The sequence below is a fragment of the Procambarus clarkii genome, chromosome 94, assembly GCF_040958095.1.
Source record: "Procambarus clarkii isolate CNS0578487 chromosome 94, FALCON_Pclarkii_2.0, whole genome shotgun sequence".
NCBI classification, from domain to species: domain Eukaryota; kingdom Metazoa; phylum Arthropoda; class Malacostraca; order Decapoda; family Cambaridae; genus Procambarus; species Procambarus clarkii.
Window position 1 is genome coordinate 873075 of NC_091243.1, and position 17981 is coordinate 891055.

The window sequence follows — 17981 nt, forward strand, 5'->3', positions numbered from 1 at the left end:
AGATTCACGAGAGATACCTTCCGACCCAGGACGTAAAGGAACAGGGAAGGTGGTGGGCATGTTCGGGTCCAAGGCCTAGAAATGGTTGTGGGACAAAGGTGGGAAGGACGAGAGGTAGAACAACGTGCGAGCATAAGATACGCCAGTGAAGGGGTGGACACTGCAAACCGTGTCTTGCCTCGGGAAAAGTCAAATGATCCTGGTGTTTCAAGTTAAGGACTACTTCAAGCTTTGAGTCGATACACGTGCGAGAGAATGTAGGGTGGGCCTCGCTGCAATTCAGGTAGCGAGCCCGGGGGATATGAGCAATCGTCTTAGAGTGGCTATCGTCCCCACACAAGGGGCAGAGAGAAACGAAGACTTGTGCATTTGAGGGCACCGTGCTCGAACTTGCCTCACTTATTGCAATGAGTGAGAGGGGGGATGTACTCTTGAACAGGGCATCTGGCACCAGCAAGAATGATAGGTGGCTGAAGGGTCTTACTATCAAAAGGTGATACTATAAAAAGGGAGGTTTGTTTTTAAAAACCAATGTGTCGATATTACAAGATCATTGAATGTGAAATTATGAAAGATTGTCACCTTGCAGATGTGAAGTGAAACTAATCTGACAGTTGTGCGTTTACCCCCCCCCCCTCTACTTTACGTCACGACAACGACAGCCAGAAAGGGAGATGGACCTCATTTAGTAGAAACCTTATCACTAATATCTACAGTATGGGCAATGATAATCTATACAATTGTGTTCTATTAACGTTATTTTTTCAACTTTTAGCTTATGTACACCTACATTAAGTATCCTAATATACATGAACTTTGGTAAAGACTTACTATAATGCCTTGTATACTTTAAGTTTGATGTTGGCGACTATATTACCAACAGGTAATATATAAATTAGATTTTAACTACCTTCAAATACAAACATTTGCTATAATAAAGTAATTATAAAATTGAAAACCAATATAATAACCACCCTTTCACCAAGTTATGATCATTATTCTAATTAACACAATGCAGTACAATATTATAACTACAATATTTTCCAAAACATTTATTCAACTTGCCGACTTCAATGCAACAGGAATCTATCTTATCAATGTGGAGCGGTGATTATTCCTTCAATCCCATGCACCACACTACAAACTTACAACCAACGTTTCTAAGTTACGTTTGGCTTTAACAACTACAGCCAAGTTGGGAAAAAAACTGCCTTGCATCACCTTGTTGCTCAAACAAGGTAAACTGCCCAGAACACCAATATATTTATAATCTAGTAACAAGTAAATTTGTAGTCAAGACACAGATGGTGCCAAGAACCTTATTAAACATTCCAAAACACTGAAAAAGCTCGTTTCAATAAAATTAGAGAAACTACTCTAAAACACCACAATATCACTATTTACAATAAGTGACTTCAACTAACCCAGAGTTTTTAATAAAATTTAATTTCAATACATTGCAACAGCCATTTCAGATAATGCGTCTCCACCTGTCAAGAGAAAATAAATACATTTTAGTATACTTTGTTACTATTAAGCTTACAAATTATGAACTTTGGTACTTTAATATTCATAAAGTGCTCTCAGTATAACAAGTCGCATTAGAAAGTTTATGAAACTTGCAATAACATTTGCACACCAAACCAATAGATACAAATTAAAATAATTACATAATAAATTTGACCATGCAAGGGAAAGTTTCAAGAATCTAGTAACATTGCACTGATCAATGTCACATTTACCATTAATCTCACCCCTTGGTCTGACATTTAACATCTGACGGCCATTATGGTGTGTGCAACGAACATTTTAACAACCATTTCATTTTTATTATGCAACATACTAGCTAAAAAAATTACTGAACTACCAGTAAGGGCAAGTTATGAACTGCCTTAGCTACCTCATCCCTTGTTGGATTTTACCTCAATAAATTTATTTCAATGAATTGATTTTCCTCAGCCAATGGATCACCTAAGACTTGTGTACTTCATTGACAATAGAGTATGATTACTACATAGACTATTGAGCATGTATATCGAGTAGAGATTAATCATTACAGTGGCCAGTTTTCCATAAGTAAAATAAGATTACCTCTTAAAATAACAGCAGCCTACAGCTTGGGGGTTACATCAAGAAGAGCAATTTGAACGTTTGTCATTACTACTCCAACTGGTATGGCCACAATCAACTTTCTGGATATATTCACTCAAATTTTTAACAAAATTGTGGACCATAATTATTAAACTGCAGTACCACATTCATTGTGCATCAATGTTAATTGATAATTATACAATTTAGTAGAATCAATTTTGTTGTCTATGCCAAGATACTAGATTATAAACCTAATCATTGTCATGCCCTTTAAGACTGACAATACGTTAATGCTAAATTACAATAGGCACAACTTACAACCTTTAAAGTATTTTGACAAGGAAATATCTATGGGTTTGACAACTCTCCCAAGGGAGATACAAGCCTATGCTACACTTTAATTTCATTTTCTTTTAAATAAAAGTTATATTACCTAATTATTTACAACTTTCCAAGACCGAAGCTGGAAGATTCACCTCATGCTGTCAATCTTAGGAAACAGGTGCAAAGACTCGCAATATAAAAAGTAGCATTGGCATAATTAATAAAACTACATTTCACAATAGTAAAGACTGACTGACTACACAAATCTCCCTGGAACTACCAAACTGATTAATTTTATCTAAATTTAATGGAACAATTGCCTACTTTTGTAAGTACACTTTGCTCTGGTTATTTTTTGGTATCTAAAGTAGGATTCGGTCACCATTTCCATTAAATATTTAAAGTGTTGGTTCCCCCAAAATTATATAAAGAAGGCTATCATGCAAATTTACTTTGCAAATTAAGCTCCTAATATAGGAGCTCCAGCAACTCTGGATACATGGATTTTTTTAAAGCTTTCCAAACCTACCACACTACTGCTAAGTTAAAGCACATTTAATAACTTACAATGGATAAAAATCAATAGTTTAAAAATAGTGAAAAGGTCTTACAAATTACTAAACGTCGCAGAAACATATATTCAATTTTTTGGGCTGACTTAAGGATGTTAATTCATGTTAAAGTGAAGGGTATGAAGCCCATACAAAAATGGTCATCAACACATGTAATTTGAAGACAAGCTAATTTAAAACTAAAGCTTAACATGTGCAGCATAATATAAATGCTAAAAATATTACCTTGCCGTAGATCATGAGGAGGACTAAGTCACAATCACCAATCAAAATTGCACGAGTGGTAGCTTCAGTGAGAAAAACCAACACCCTGAAAATAAAAGTTTACACTTTAGAAAGCAGTTATACAACACTCATTCGCCCAACTAATCATACCAAGGCATGGACACTTTACCGATTTTATCTGCTTTAGATGATATTTAATACCAGCCAATAAGTCATTCTTTATGAAACTGCTATTAATAAAAACGGTACATTGCAAGTCAGACAGGATGGTACCAATTTCTTCACACTGAAAATCTATAAGTTTGCAAAACTGTCAAGAACAATAAGTTGAGTGCAACATTAAAATGGTTTAAAGAGAGACTACAATGCAGAACAAAGCTAGAGATGCTTATCCCCCACCCACAGTTACAATCCAATGGAACAGTCCCACTAAAGCCACGAGTGCCAAGCTTTGCTGCCGTTTAAGATAAAGCTTTACAAAATAAGGAAATGGGAAAAGAGGGGGTACCCGAGAAACTGCCAAGGGGGGGGGTCAGATTATCTGTACCTTTTACAGTTTAGTGTAGACTTTTCCTCCCCACAGGATCTGGGTCTTGTCCACTCCAACGTCGGCCAGAGTTGGTGCCGGCTGCTGTTTAGAATGGGTGCCATCTCATGTTATACATTACTTCAGGAAACTAGTGCCTCACTCTTCGCCATAGGGTACATCAGCTCAGGACCTCACTAACATGTTAGGAGGCAGTCAAAGACTAGCCAGTCAACAACTTGGGCTGGAGAGCTGTAGCAGCCGAAACAATTTACCACCTGCAAATACAATTTAATTAAAGACTAACAAAAATGGCAAATTTTAGGAATATTTTGAGTAAATTTATGCAGGACCAAAGAAATGAAAATCACTCAAAACATTTACACACAAAGTGGATCAGTTTTCAAATGGGCACCAGAAGGCAATTTAGTAGTCTTCTTTAGTAAATACAGATAAAATATTTGTTAAAAATACTAATCTCTGTCATTGTTCTTTATTTGACCTGTCAGTTTTTAATGGACCTATCCTTTCCCTAGTCTTAGTTCGATATAACTGAAAAAACCCTTTAGGATTTTACTTTACTTGCTCTGCTATGCGAACTTCATAGTTTCTTTTTGCTTTCCTAATCTCTAACATTTCTAACCAGTTTTATGAATTCCTGTTCTAAACCGACTTCCCCATGTTTAATCCTTTTGTACCAAGCTCTCTTTACCTATAAGGTTCTTTAAATTCTTTGTTATCCACTTTGGGTCATTAGTATTTGATCTATTCAATTTGTATGGTATACTATATTCCTGTGCTTTGTTTAGAATATTCTTAAACAAGTTATATATTAAATCCACATCGAAATCCCCTTTTACGTCACCTATCGCTGGGTTCATGTCTCGCTCCAAGACCGGCCCACACCCCATACCCAAGACTTCCCAATCTATTTGACCCAAAAAATTTATTAGGCTATTAAAATCAGCTTTTCGAAAATCTGGCACTTTAACAGAATTTTCTCTTACAGGTCTATTCCATTCTATGCTAAATCTGACTTCTCTGATCACTGTTCCCTAGCTCACTCCCTATTTCGATGTCATTAATTTGTGTTTCCCTGTTAGTTAACACTAAATCTAAAATATTTTCCCGCGTTGGTTCCTTAATGTGTTGCGTAAGAAAACAATCTTCAATTAATTCTAGAAAATCTTCTGCTTCACTATTCCGTTTTGTTCAACCAGTTTATTCCACTAAAGTTAAAGTCACCTATGACAAATACTGTTAGATCTAGATGCTCTAGATATTTCATTCCATAGATCCTTTGCTTCCATTCTGTCTAAATTTGGTGGCCTATATATAACTCCTATTATAATATTTGCTTTCTTTTAATTCTATCCAAATAGTTTCTGTGTGTGGCTCAGTTTTTATTCCCTCTTTGAGACTACATTTCAAGTTGTCCCCAACATACATGGCTACTCCCCCTCGTCTAATATATCTGATATAGTTTAAATCCATTTATTTTATGTTCAGCTAATAGTCCTCCATTTTCTACATTCATCCATGTTTCGGCATGTGCAATATTCTTTTTTTCTGTGCTGACAAGAGCATTTAATTCGTTAATTTTATTTCTTAGACTTCTCAGTGTCACTCAAGCACTTAGATCTGGGTCATTGGCCTCCCAGGCAGCTGTTGTTGGCTGCATGTGGCACCGGCCTGGGGGGGGGGGGGTGGAGGGAACGTATGTTTATTTATTTATTTTATTTATTTAAATACAAGAAGGTGCATTGGGTTGTGAGAGTACATAACATTGTTCTTACATTCTTGTAAAGCCACTAAGACGCATAGTGTTTCGGGCAGGTCCTTAAGCTAACATAAGGTAAGATTTTAATAGGTATATTGTAGCAAAATTTGAGTTCAACGTAATAACTGATGGTACTGATTACTCTGGTGAAGTTGAATGTCGTAAGTACTAATACTGGGCGAGTGGGTAGCACAAGATACAGTGTGAGTGAAGCACAATGAGGTGAAACTATCAAACTGTGTGTGTGTGTGTGTGTGTGTGTGTGTGTGTGTGTGTGTGTGTGTGTGTGTGTGTGTGTGTGTGTGTGTGTGTGTGTGTGTGTGTGTGTGTGTACTAACCTAGTTGTACTTGCGGGGGTTGTGGTCCCGCCTCTCAACCGTCAATCTACTAGTGTACAGATTGCTGAGCTTCTCGAGCTCTATCATATCTACATTTGAAACTGTGTATGGAGTCAGCCTCCACCACATCACTTCCTAGAGCATTCCATTTACTAACTACTCTTTCACTGAAAAAGTTCTTTCTGATGTCTCTGTGGCTCATTTGGGTACTGAGCTTCCACCTGTGTCCCCTTGTGCGTGTGCCACCCGTGTTAAATAACCCATCCTTGTCTACCCTGTCAATTTCCTTGAGGACTTTGGTGTACTCACCTAATTGTGCTTGCGGGGGTTGAGCTTTGGCTGTTTGGTGTGTAAGCTGTGTGGTGACGGCGGTCACTTGGCCTGGCAGTGTAAGTTGTTTCTCCCACCTAATTACCAAGTGTGTACGGTACATGGCACAATACATACCACCTTGGTGGACGCAGGTGCTTCCGTGTCCATCCTGAGCCACAGTGTGTTAGGGTCAGATGTCAGGCTGATACCTAACAACAGCAGATTTACAGCGGTTGCATCCGCGCCCAGGATGCAACCCCACAACAAGCTGACCATCTCCTGAGTACCTATATTTACTGCTAGGTGAACAGGCGCATTCGGTGATAGGCATCCACCCATTTCGGTCCGGCAAAGGATTCGAACCCAGAATTCTCGAATGTGAGTCGAGAACGAACTCGACTGTACTACCGGGATCAGCCCGTCCTCCAAACAAAGACCCAAAAGTGATTCCATGCACCCGCCAAACCCCCTGTTTATGAATGAAAAACGGTTTACACACAACCCGTCCTCGACTCAAGTCCATTACATCCAGAGGTCGACCCCACAGACGCATTCATAAATTTTAACATGCTGTTCATTCAGAACAAGAATTTTCTCAAATATAAATTAATATTAAAATATATTAGCATATTGTACATATATAGGCATAGGTTAGGTTAGGTTAGGTGTTTAGGTTCGGTTGGTGATTATTTGCATTTGTAGTACGTGGGTGAAGCATTTATAGCGATGTGGTTCGAACAAAACTCGTCAGTGAAGCACTTGTTCCGGAAGTGTTCGAACGAAATCAGTTGTGAGTCGTGTGTAAACCGCTTTTCATTCATAAACAGGGGGTTTGGCGGGTGCATGGAATCACTTTTGGATCTTTGTTTGGAGGACGGGCTGTAACACACGACTCACAACTGATTTCGTTCGAACACTTCCGGAACAAGTGCTTCACTGACGAATTTTGTTCGAACCACAACGCTGTAAATAGTTCACCCACGTACTAAAAATACAAATAATCGCCAACAGAACCTAAACACCTAATCTAACCTATGCCTATTGTGACGGTGTTCCCCCCCTTATAATTCTCCCACGCCTGCAGTAAGAGTCATGTCTACTTTTCCCAAGCGTTCTCTACGTTGCAGGCTACAATTTGATATATGGGAGAGAGTGAAGTGTTCTCGGAGAGCCGAGAAATTTGTGAAATAATAATATTTTGGCCTGTGGTTTAGGCCCTTTAGGGAGCCAAGATGGCGCTGGCTTCTCTGATCTCCCGCCAAAACCGTGTGACGTCAGTGGCACCGGATTGGTCACCGACAGCAGTGTGGCACCGGGAGCCAATGAAAACTTCCCGTAGCGAAAGTGACGTCACGAAGGAAGGGGGTCCGGCCAGCGCGCCGGGCTGGCTCCAGCAGTCATACACGACACGTCATAGAGGTCGGACGTGAGACGAGTGGTCCTATCTGTCGGACAGCTGTTTCCCACTACCGTGGATTTACGCGTCATCGGAAGTTCGCCAGTACTCTGAGAAGTCTTCCCTAGTTCATGTGTTGAACCAGAAGAGGGAATTGACGGTTATTTGAGCAACAAGTGCTCCAGTCAGGTACTGTGCCAGTAGCAGTGAAGCCGTGCAGTGACGTATGTTGACGTCTGTGGCAATTCACCAGTTCGTGACAGCGTAGTGGCTGACAGAGCCACTGGGTAGCTGAGGAAGAGAGGACTATTTGGGGAAACCGGACGACTGTAGCTGAGACGTAGGCGACAGCCGTTGCTGGGAGAAGACGACGGCCAGGAGACCGACTCCAACCTTCAAGAAGTCAAGGAGGAGGACGGACCTGCAGTGAGGAGGCACGGAGACGACGCGCTAAACGGTGGGACGACGAGAGGCTCTGGTAGGACACGACGACGTGTAGTGTGGGGGCGTTCCCGACACGAGGACCAGGAGCTACATCTCGACTCTCATCGGAGGATAGGGTGAAGTAGGTGGTTCTAGTTCCCTCCCCATTCCCCTTTAGTTAGCTATATTATTTGGCTATATTATCTAGCCCGAAGATTTTATATGTCGTGAGCAAGTCTCACCTATGTCATGGTAAAGCACCAGTGTGCTAGACAGTACTATCAAGAGTACTTGTAATATTCATGTTGATTATTGGTGTGTACAGGCACCAGGAACCAGTGATAAATTTACTGTGTTGTGTATATCTTTCTATAGATTTTGATATGAACATATAGTGGTGAATTATATATAATATTATGCCAGTATTTGGAGGTTAGGCTATGTGCCCAGAAACTATATATATTTTCCATGTATTGATGATTGATTTATATACCATATATATGTCTATGTTCATTCAGTGAATAATCATTTGTGAGTACAGTGAATTATTGCGTTATCGCCAACGAGAGAAAGTACTGAAAACTCCAGTGTTAATATTTCATAATATATTGTTGGATAAATAACAGTGTAAGACCATTACAGTGAATCATTGTAGAATTGATTGTAGAAAAGACTGTTTGAGCCTGAGTACAGTGTAACTGAGTAATACGGTTTATTTGTGCAAATATCGAGTGGGCGAGTTTCTAGTAATATTGGAGAATTTAACGAAACAGCGAATCTAGAAAACAAGCAAAGTTCGCGCGGAGAGGCCACGCGATCAGCTGGTTCTTGACACTTGATGAGGAGGGGAGAGTGTTGCCCTCTTGCGGTCGCATAATATCCGTGGGAATTACCGGCCGAGTCAGGATCAGTTGATTTATCGATTATTGTGTGGCCTTGTGACATCTTTCATACATTTTAAGTAAAATACAAAACTATCTTAGTGTTTTTATCATCCCCTCCATTGATCTTGTGGCTATAGGATACTGGTAAACATAGAGTGATAACAATAAGTACCTGCCTGATTCCTGATCTTTGAGTGTGACCTTGCCAAGGCTACCACTGAATACACCAGTCCACTGATGGTGTTACTGGCCACCTTAAACACCAGTTGGCGATCTTGTGTTTAACCGTAGAGCCCTATTGTTGGGGAGGGCACACGACAGTCGAGGTGAACGAGTCGTGTTCTCACTCTTTCTTAATAAGAGGCCGTTAAGATTGACTGGGAGACTCTCCTGGCGTGCAGTGGCGCCGTGAGGATCGAGGGAAGACCCGCAGGGCTACGGTGAGTTACCTTGAGCGTAACTATTGCTCACCCCAGAGTAAGGGTAGAGAATAATAGAGTGGTGAAACCCCAACATTGGCGACCTTGCCAGGATATATATCGGAGCAAAGGTTGCAGTGGTACTTGGCAGTGGTGTTAGAGATCAGGTGCAGGTTAACACTCGTAGCACAAGATGGAGGATGATAAAGTAGCGAGGTTTATTGACTCTAGAGACGAACAGGTGCTGGAAGAGTGCACCAAGGCACAGTTACAGGCTATAGCGGATCATTTTGGAATAAAGCTGAAATCTGCCCGAGTTGGTGAAAGAAGACTAGAGATAATGGCTCAGCTAAAGGCTCGAGACGAAGCTTTGGGGGAGGAACGGCCCCAAACACCTGCCAGTGAGGGTGAACACCTGAGTATTGGTGGAAGCAGCAGGGGATCCAGCGGCAGCAGGCACAGCATTAAGCTGGAAATAATGAAGCTGCAGCTAGAGGCACAGCAGCGCAAAGAAGAGCGAGAAGCAGAGGCACAGCAGCGCAGAGAAGAGCGAGAAGCAGAGGCTCAGCAGCGCAGAGAAGAGCGAGAAGCACAGATGAAGCGTGAGGAGCGAGAAGCACAGCTGCGCCGGGAAGAGCAAGAGCGAGAAGCACAGCTGCGCCGGGAAGAACAGGAGCGAGAAGCACAGCTGCGCCGGGAAGAACAGGAGCGAGAAGCACAGACGAAGCGTGAGGAACGAGAAGCACAGCTGCGCCGGGAAGAGCAAGAACGAGAAGCACAGCTACGCCGGGAAGAACGAGAGCAAGAAGTTAGGCTGAGACAAATGGAAATAGAAGCCAACCAGGAGGTGGAGCTGAAGCGAGCTGAACTGGGACTAGGTGCCCCTACCCCGCCACAGGAAGACCGACGAGTGAGGGAACGAGACCTGCCGGTCTTTGTGCCTAGTGAAGCCGAAAGTTTCTTCGATCACTTTGAGAGAGTTGCTGCTATGAAGAGGTGGCCGAGGGCGGAGTGGGCGGAGTTGGTCCAAGGAAGGCTCACAGGGAAGCTCGCCAAGCCTTCACCATGCTCGACTTCCAAGAATGCACTAACTACGATGCGGTAAAACGAGCTGTGCTCCGTTCCTTTAAGCTCACGCCAGAGTGTTACAGAAAGAGGTTTAGAGAATGTACCCGGTTGCCAGGAAAATCGTATGCGGAGACGGCGAGGGACATTGAAAGAAAGCTCCTTAAGTGGCTGGACTCTGAAGAAGCAAGGTCGGTCGAAGAGGTCAAGGAACTAATGGCCATGGAAAAGTTTATGTCCGTGCTCTCTCCTGAGATCAGGATGAGGGTAAAGGAGGCGGACATAAAGGACCTGAGGGCCGCAGCTGACCGGGCCGACATGCTAGAGGAAGCCCTACGCCCACGCCGAGAGGGACAGAACCGACCACCCGCATACGTCGGAAACGATCGGAGTTATAGAAGGACGGATGGATGGAGGGCAGGAACGAGTTCTCCCAAGTCCCATTTCTCAAGTTGGAACACCCGAGGAACAAAAGGTGCTGTAGAACCGATAGGGGAGAACCAAGCTGAGAGCTCGGGAACTGTTACTGCAGGGAAAGAAACGACAAGTGAGGCGGGAAAGACACAGGGTGTGACGGTCTCTGGAGGCAGTGCTAAGGCGAGCGGTGGCGGATGGTCTCCGCCGAGGGGCCGCTGCTACAACTGCGGAATACCCGGACACGTCGCGCGGGAATGCAGACGCCCTAAACAGCGGGGACACGTTGCTTTAGTGATGTTCGAGGACCAGAGGGCCGAGAGAGTGCGGGATGAACCCGCGCTGAGTGGGGAGAAGCAAGTTCACCCATTCGTGTGTCAAGGAACCGTAAGGATGGGGGACGCAGACCCCATCCCAGTGAAGATGCTAAGAGACACCGGGGCTGACTTTACCCTGGTGAGTGAGACCCTGTTCCCCGAGGGTTACGAAAGTACCAGTGTGGGGGTAGCAAGTGTGACCACTGTGGGAGGCCCAGTGAGGATGCCCCTACACCAGGTAACTTTAAATTCCGAATATGGCTGCCAGACCCTAGAGGTGGGAGTCTGTACATCAATGCCCAAGATGGAGGCGCAGGTCATCTTGGGGAATGACGCGTGTGGAGGATATGTCCTCCCGCATCTCGTGAAAGGCGAAGAGTGCCCAGAACAACACGAGGAGACAGGCGAAGATTCGAACGTCTGTGGGGACGAGAAGGGAATCGCACCGGTGGCGATCCCCGTTTGTACTGTGACACCGAGACAATGCGAAGAGCCAGGAGGTTGTGGATCTGATGGGGCTGAGGAGTCGACTGACAGCCTGGGAACAGATCACCTCTGCGTAGGACCCAGAGAACGAGTGGAGGGCGAGAGTAGCCCGAATGGTGAGTTGCAGGTGACACTCACCAGTTCTCCAGGGGTAAGCCGCACTCGTCTCGGAGAGTTACAGCAGGGGGAGGTCCCCGAATTGGTTAGTAAGGCCGAAGGAGGACGTGTGGGTCCTGAGAAGGCTTACTTTCCATTTATCTATATTATATATGCCGTGCTATCTATGATGAGGGAACGATGGACGCCAGGAGCAACCGTGGGAACGGTGAATAAATATGTCCAGAAGTTCAGAGAACGTCTCACTCGAGCGAAGAAACTGGCTAGGAAACTCCTGAAGAAGGCGCAACGTAAGATGTCGGAGTGGTACAACAGGAGAGCTGCGCAGAGGAATGTTCAGGCCGGATCCAAAGTATTGGTTGTGCTGCCAGGTAAAGGTAGAGTGACCAGGTCGCGGTTCAAGAGACCATACCGAGTGCTGCGACGGTTGGGTCCAGTGTCGTACGAGATCGGGAAGCCGGATGGACCCCGAAAGAAACAGGTGTGTCACGCAGGCCGCCTGAGACCTTTCTTCACTGTGGAAGGTAGAGCCGACAAGCAGGACGGAACGGATACCCGAGAAACCCAGCGGAAGACGGGTCTGAGTGTACTGAGGGACCGAGAACTCCCGGAGGAGGAAAGTAAGTGGTCCAGGGCGAACGGCGCCAGTCTCGCCCGCACTGAGAGTCGGACAAGGATCAAGGTCAAGCACATAAAGGGGAAGGACGACGTAGTAGCGGACGCCCTATCCCGCATACACTAACGAGACATGACTCTTATTTTAAGGGGAGGGGTATGTGACGGTGTTCCCCCCCTTATAATTCTCCCACGCCTGCAGTAAGAGTCATGTCTACTTTTCCCAAGCGTTCTCTACGTTGCAGGCTACAATTTGATATATGGGAGAGAGTGAAGTGTTCTCGGAGAGCCGAGAAATTTGTGAAATAATAATATTTTGGCCTGTGGTTTAGGCCCTTTAGGGAGCCAAGATGGCGCTGGCTTCTCTGATCTCCCGCCAAAACCGTGTGACGTCAGTGGCACCGGATTGGTCACCGACAGCAGTGTGGCACCGGGAGCCAATGAAAACTTCCCGTAGCGAAAGTGACGTCACGAAGGAAGGGGGTCCGGCCAGCGCGCCGGGCTGGCTCCAGCAGTCATACACGACACGTCATAGAGGTCGGACGTGAGACGAGTGGTCCTATCTGTCGGACAGCTGTTTCCCACTACCGTGGATTTACGCGTCATCGGAAGTTCGCCAGTACTCTGAGAAGTCTTCCCTAGTTCATGTGTTGAACCAGAAGAGGGAATTGACGGTTATTTGAGCAACAAGTGCTCCAGTCAGGTACTGTGCCAGTAGCAGTGAAGCCGTGCAGTGACGTATGTTGACGTCTGTGGCAATTCACCAGTTCGTGACAGCGTAGTGGCTGACAGAGCCACTGGGTAGCTGAGGAAGAGAGGACTATTTGGGGAAACCGGACGACTGTAGCTGAGACGTAGGCGACAGCCGTTGCTGGGAGAAGACGACGGCCAGGAGACCGACTCCAACCTTCAAGAAGTCAAGGAGGAGGACGGACCTGCAGTGAGGAGGCACGGAGACGACGCGCTAAACGGTGGGACGACGAGAGGCTCTGGTAGGACACGACGACGTGTAGTGTGGGGGCGTTCCCGACACGAGGACCAGGAGCTACATCTCGACTCTCATCGGAGGATAGGGTGAAGTAGGTGGTTCTAGTTCCCTCCCCATTCCCCTTTAGTTAGCTATATTATTTGGCTATATTATCTAGCCCGAAGATTTTATATGTCGTGAGCAAGTCTCACCTATGTCATGGTAAAGCACCAGTGTGCTAGACAGTACTATCAAGAGTACTTGTAATATTCATGTTGATTATTGGTGTGTACAGGCACCAGGAACCAGTGATAAATTTACTGTGTTGTGTATATCTTTCTATAGATTTTGATATGAACATATAGTGGTGAATTATATATAATATTATGCCAGTATTTGGAGGTTAGGCTATGTGCCCAGAAACTATATATATTTTCCATGTATTGATGATTGATTTATATACCATATATATGTCTATGTTCATTCAGTGAATAATCATTTGTGAGTACAGTGAATTATTGCGTTATCGCCAACGAGAGAAAGTACTGAAAACTCCAGTGTTAATATTTCATAATATATTGTTGGATAAATAACAGTGTAAGACCATTACAGTGAATCATTGTAGAATTGATTGTAGAAAAGACTGTTTGAGCCTGAGTACAGTGTAACTGAGTAATACGGTTTATTTGTGCAAATATCGAGTGGGCGAGTTTCTAGTAATATTGGAGAATTTAACGAAACAGCGAATCTAGAAAACAAGCAAAGTTCGCGCGGAGAGGCCACGCGATCAGCTGGTTCTTGACACTTGATGAGGAGGGGAGAGTGTTGCCCTCTTGCGGTCGCATAATATCCGTGGGAATTACCGGCCGAGTCAGGATCAGTTGATTTATCGATTATTGTGTGGCCTTGTGACATCTTTCATACATTTTAAGTAAAATACAAAACTATCTTAGTGTTTTTATCATCCCCTCCATTGATCTTGTGGCTATAGGATACTGGTAAACATAGAGTGATAACAATAAGTACCTGCCTGATTCCTGATCTTTGAGTGTGACCTTGCCAAGGCTACCACTGAATACACCAGTCCACTGATGGTGTTACTGGCCACCTTAAACACCAGTTGGCGATCTTGTGTTTAACCGTAGAGCCCTATTGTTGGGGAGGGCACACGACAGTCGAGGTGAACGAGTCGTGTTCTCACTCTTTCTTAATAAGAGGCCGTTAAGATTGACTGGGAGACTCTCCTGGCGTGCAGTGGCGCCGTGAGGATCGAGGGAAGACCCGCAGGGCTACGGTGAGTTACCTTGAGCGTAACTATTGCTCACCCCAGACTAGAGAGAAGAGAGGTGACAACCCCAACACTATATATACACAATCTGCTAATATATTATAATATTAATTTATATTTGATTAGATTCCCCATTTGAGTGAACAGCATGTACAAATTTATGAATGCGTCTGTGGGGTCGAACGCTGGATGTAATGGACTTGAGTAGAGGACGGGTTGGGATACTAGGTAATAGTGTATTCTCTTCCCCGGTGATGGGGGTACATTACCTGCAGCTTGTGTACCCCATTCCCCGGGCATACCATCTACCGGTACCCTGGTTCTGGTGGTACTCTGTTGTGCCCCTTGCAGGCGAGTACCGTGGTGGAGCAGGAGATAAACTGTGTCCACGTGTTCCTTGACTGATTGATAGATGAAGATTAAGCCACCCAAGAGGTGGCACGGGCATGAATAGCCCGTAAGTGGTGGCTCTTTTGAGCCATTACCAGTATCAAGAGCTGATACTGGAGATCTGTGGAGGCGCGACTGCACCCTGCATGACGGGAGATGTCTCCCGGACCAAATGGTGACCAGATGGATTGATGATTGATGAAGATTAAGCCACCCAAGAGGTTTCACGGGCATGAATAGCCCGTAAGTGGTGGCCCTTTCGAGCCATTACCAGTATCAAAAGATGATACTGGAGATCTGTGGAGGCGCAACTGCACCCTGCGTGACGGGAGATGTCTCCCGGACCAAGTGGTGACCAAATGGTCGCTGTCTGGTCAATTTGATTGATTGATGAAGATTAAGCCACCCTAAAGGTGGCACGGGCATGAATAGCCCGTAAGTGGTGGCCCTTTTGAGCCATTACCAGTATCAAGAGCTGATACTGGAGATCTGTGGAGGTGCGAATGCACCCTGCATGACGGGAGATGTCTCCCTTATGAATGTGTTAAGATGAAGATGAAGCAACCCAAAAGGTGGCATGGGCATAAATAGCCCGTAAGTGGTGGCCATTTTAAGCCATTACCAGTATCAAGAGCTGATACTGGAGATCTGTGGAGGTGCGAATGCACCCTGCATGACGGGAGATGTCTCCCTTGTGAATGTGTTAAGATGAAGATGAAGCCACCCAAAAGGTGGCACAGGCATGAATAGCTCGTAAGTGGTGGCCCTTTTGAGCCATCACCAGCATCAATAGATGATACTGGAGATCTGTGGAGGTGCGACTGCACCCTGCGTGATGGGAGATGTCTCCCGGACCAAATGGTGGACCAGATGGTGTGATCCTTGACTGTTGTAGCCTGCCCGCTGCCCACGGCTACTCTTGCGGGCAAGACTGCTTCCAGCTCTAGTTTTCAGCCACCACTGGTGCCCTAGAAGTACCCCCTGCCTGTGTCCCAGGTGGTGCCGGCTGGCTCCCATGACTGGCGACACTAGAGTTCACTGACATCTAGCGTCTCAGATGCCTTTGCCCAGTTTGCTTCCACACAGAGACCCATACATACTCATCCATGCTTATATAAACACTTCCGTTGCCGTACTCTTGAGAAATTATTCACATCTAAAATTTGGGTCACAACAAGGGTCTCGTTGTGCGACATCATTACACGCAACGAGTACAGCAACTCAACAATGCTAGTAGACGGGGATATAAAGAACTAGACCACACTTCTCTATCCTCCACAGATCTCCAGTATCAAGAGTTGATACTGGTAATGGCTCAAAAGGGCCACCACTTACGGGTTATTCATGCTCGTGCCACCTTTTGGGTGGCTTAATCTTCATCAATCAATCACTTTTCCATAGTTACGGGCTATTAATGCCCGTGCCACCTCTTGGGTAGCTTAATCTTCATCAGTCTTTATCCCATTATGTGCCTCTGTAACCCTTTTTACTACCGCCCACAAGATGGGTATGGGGTGCATAATAAATGAACTAAACTTAAAAAAAACTATAGGTATAAGTCGAGACCCCTAATTCAACCTACGCGTGGGGGTCAAATCACCATACTTGAGGGTCAAATTAGCATACTCGAGGGGTACTGTGTTTAGATTAACATTTTAGTCTATAAACCCATTTAGTGGGTTACTAGGGAAAAGAATTGGCCATGAGGGTAATGACGTCACGATCCCACTGGCGTCGAGTGCCCAATTGAATTTGGACTAACTCATTTAAGCTTTAATCCCCTTGATAAGTATATTATTGTTATTATTATTAATTATGGTTAGAATACCACTGTGTAGGTCTTAAGTTTTGCGGAGGATGAGATGAAGATTAAACATTAAAAGAAGATTAGTAATGGTTTAGTGAGAGTATATGGCAAGTGTATTGGCCGCAGGGTTGCCAGATTGGGCTACAAGTAGCGAATTAGGCTACTTTTGAGAGCCCCGCGCTTCCAAAATTTTCATTTCGCTACTTGCGAGTTTTTGGGTTAGTTTAAAAGCAAGTTGGGCTACTTTGGACTATTAATATTAAGACTCTCAATGATGATTATTTATGCTTTAATATAATGTGTACAAATCACAGCCGCGTCCAACAGCCTGATTGACTTACCCGACTGGTCCCAGACCGGCCCCCTGGGGACATTGATCCTAGGAACCTTCGAAAGAAAAAGTAACTGCAAGGCCAGGTAATCCTCCCCACGGGCCATAGATTTCCCAACCTTAACTGTTATTAATACTTCATCCCAAAAGCTACACCTGGGTCCACAGATCTTCATTAAGGGGAGAAGGTTATCTAGAAATTTACAGATTGATAAATGATGGGAAAGATCCCTTACAGTTAATACCAGTCCGTCTAATTACCACAGGCTACACAAGCTTCACAAAGCTTATGTTAGTAATGAATAAATATGATATATTTACTCATTATAATGTTGGTGCTGAATGTACAACACGAGAAAACATAATTTTAATCTGAAAAAGTATATTTTTATTAAGAAATTAGACGAAAATAAAGAGCTGGTGACGCCAAATAAAGTCGACGATCCAAGCGTCGGTTAGGTTAGGTTTGGTTTGTTTAGGTTAGGTCAGCCTAACCTATCATATCATATTTATTCATTACTAACGTATTGCCAGGAAGCTTTCTGAAGCTTTGTGAAGCTTGTGTAGCTTGTGGTAATTAGACGGACCCGTTAATACCTTTGTCAGGAAGACGATGGTTGGCAAGGAGCGGTAGTGTAAAGCGGCTGTTAGATTAGAGGGATTCTTTAACAACTTATTTCCTAATAGCTTTTTCCTCTTGTGATAAATATGTTGCAAGGCAACTATTTTCAATGTACGCTGATCCCTCCAATAAGCTATATTTCACATGTCTCAAACCAATCCTAAATGATTGGATGAACTGAATGATTGGATTTGAAAGGATAAACTGACTTTATAAAAAAGATGAAGCAGATCAGTGTAGCCTTCACACTGTCTTAGAAAACTTCACTCTTG

General features: G+C 44.3%; 1 protein-coding gene across 4 annotated transcripts in view; it reads right to left on the reverse strand.

Moving 5' to 3' along the window:
• Nucleotides 1-17981, reverse strand: part of LOC123749065 (uncharacterized) — a 47907-nt gene that overhangs the window by 4650 nt on the left and 25276 nt on the right. Inside the window, exons 2-5 of one of the 4 annotated variants that reach the window (XR_011226185.1) lie at nucleotides 3760-4016; nucleotides 3213-3297; nucleotides 2092-2192; nucleotides 1425-1490 (exon numbers count right to left, since the gene is read on the reverse strand). Coding sequence is in view for 1 of the 4 variants with exons in the window: in XM_069320005.1 (XP_069176106.1) it covers nucleotides 3213-3297; nucleotides 3760-3863 (189 nt within the window). In the remaining 3 variants the exon portion in view is untranslated. The remainder of the gene's footprint in view (nucleotides 1-1424; nucleotides 1491-2091; nucleotides 2193-3212; nucleotides 3298-3759; nucleotides 4017-17981) is intronic. The other 3 variants (XR_011226186.1, XR_011226184.1, XM_069320005.1) reach the window with 3 other exon arrangements.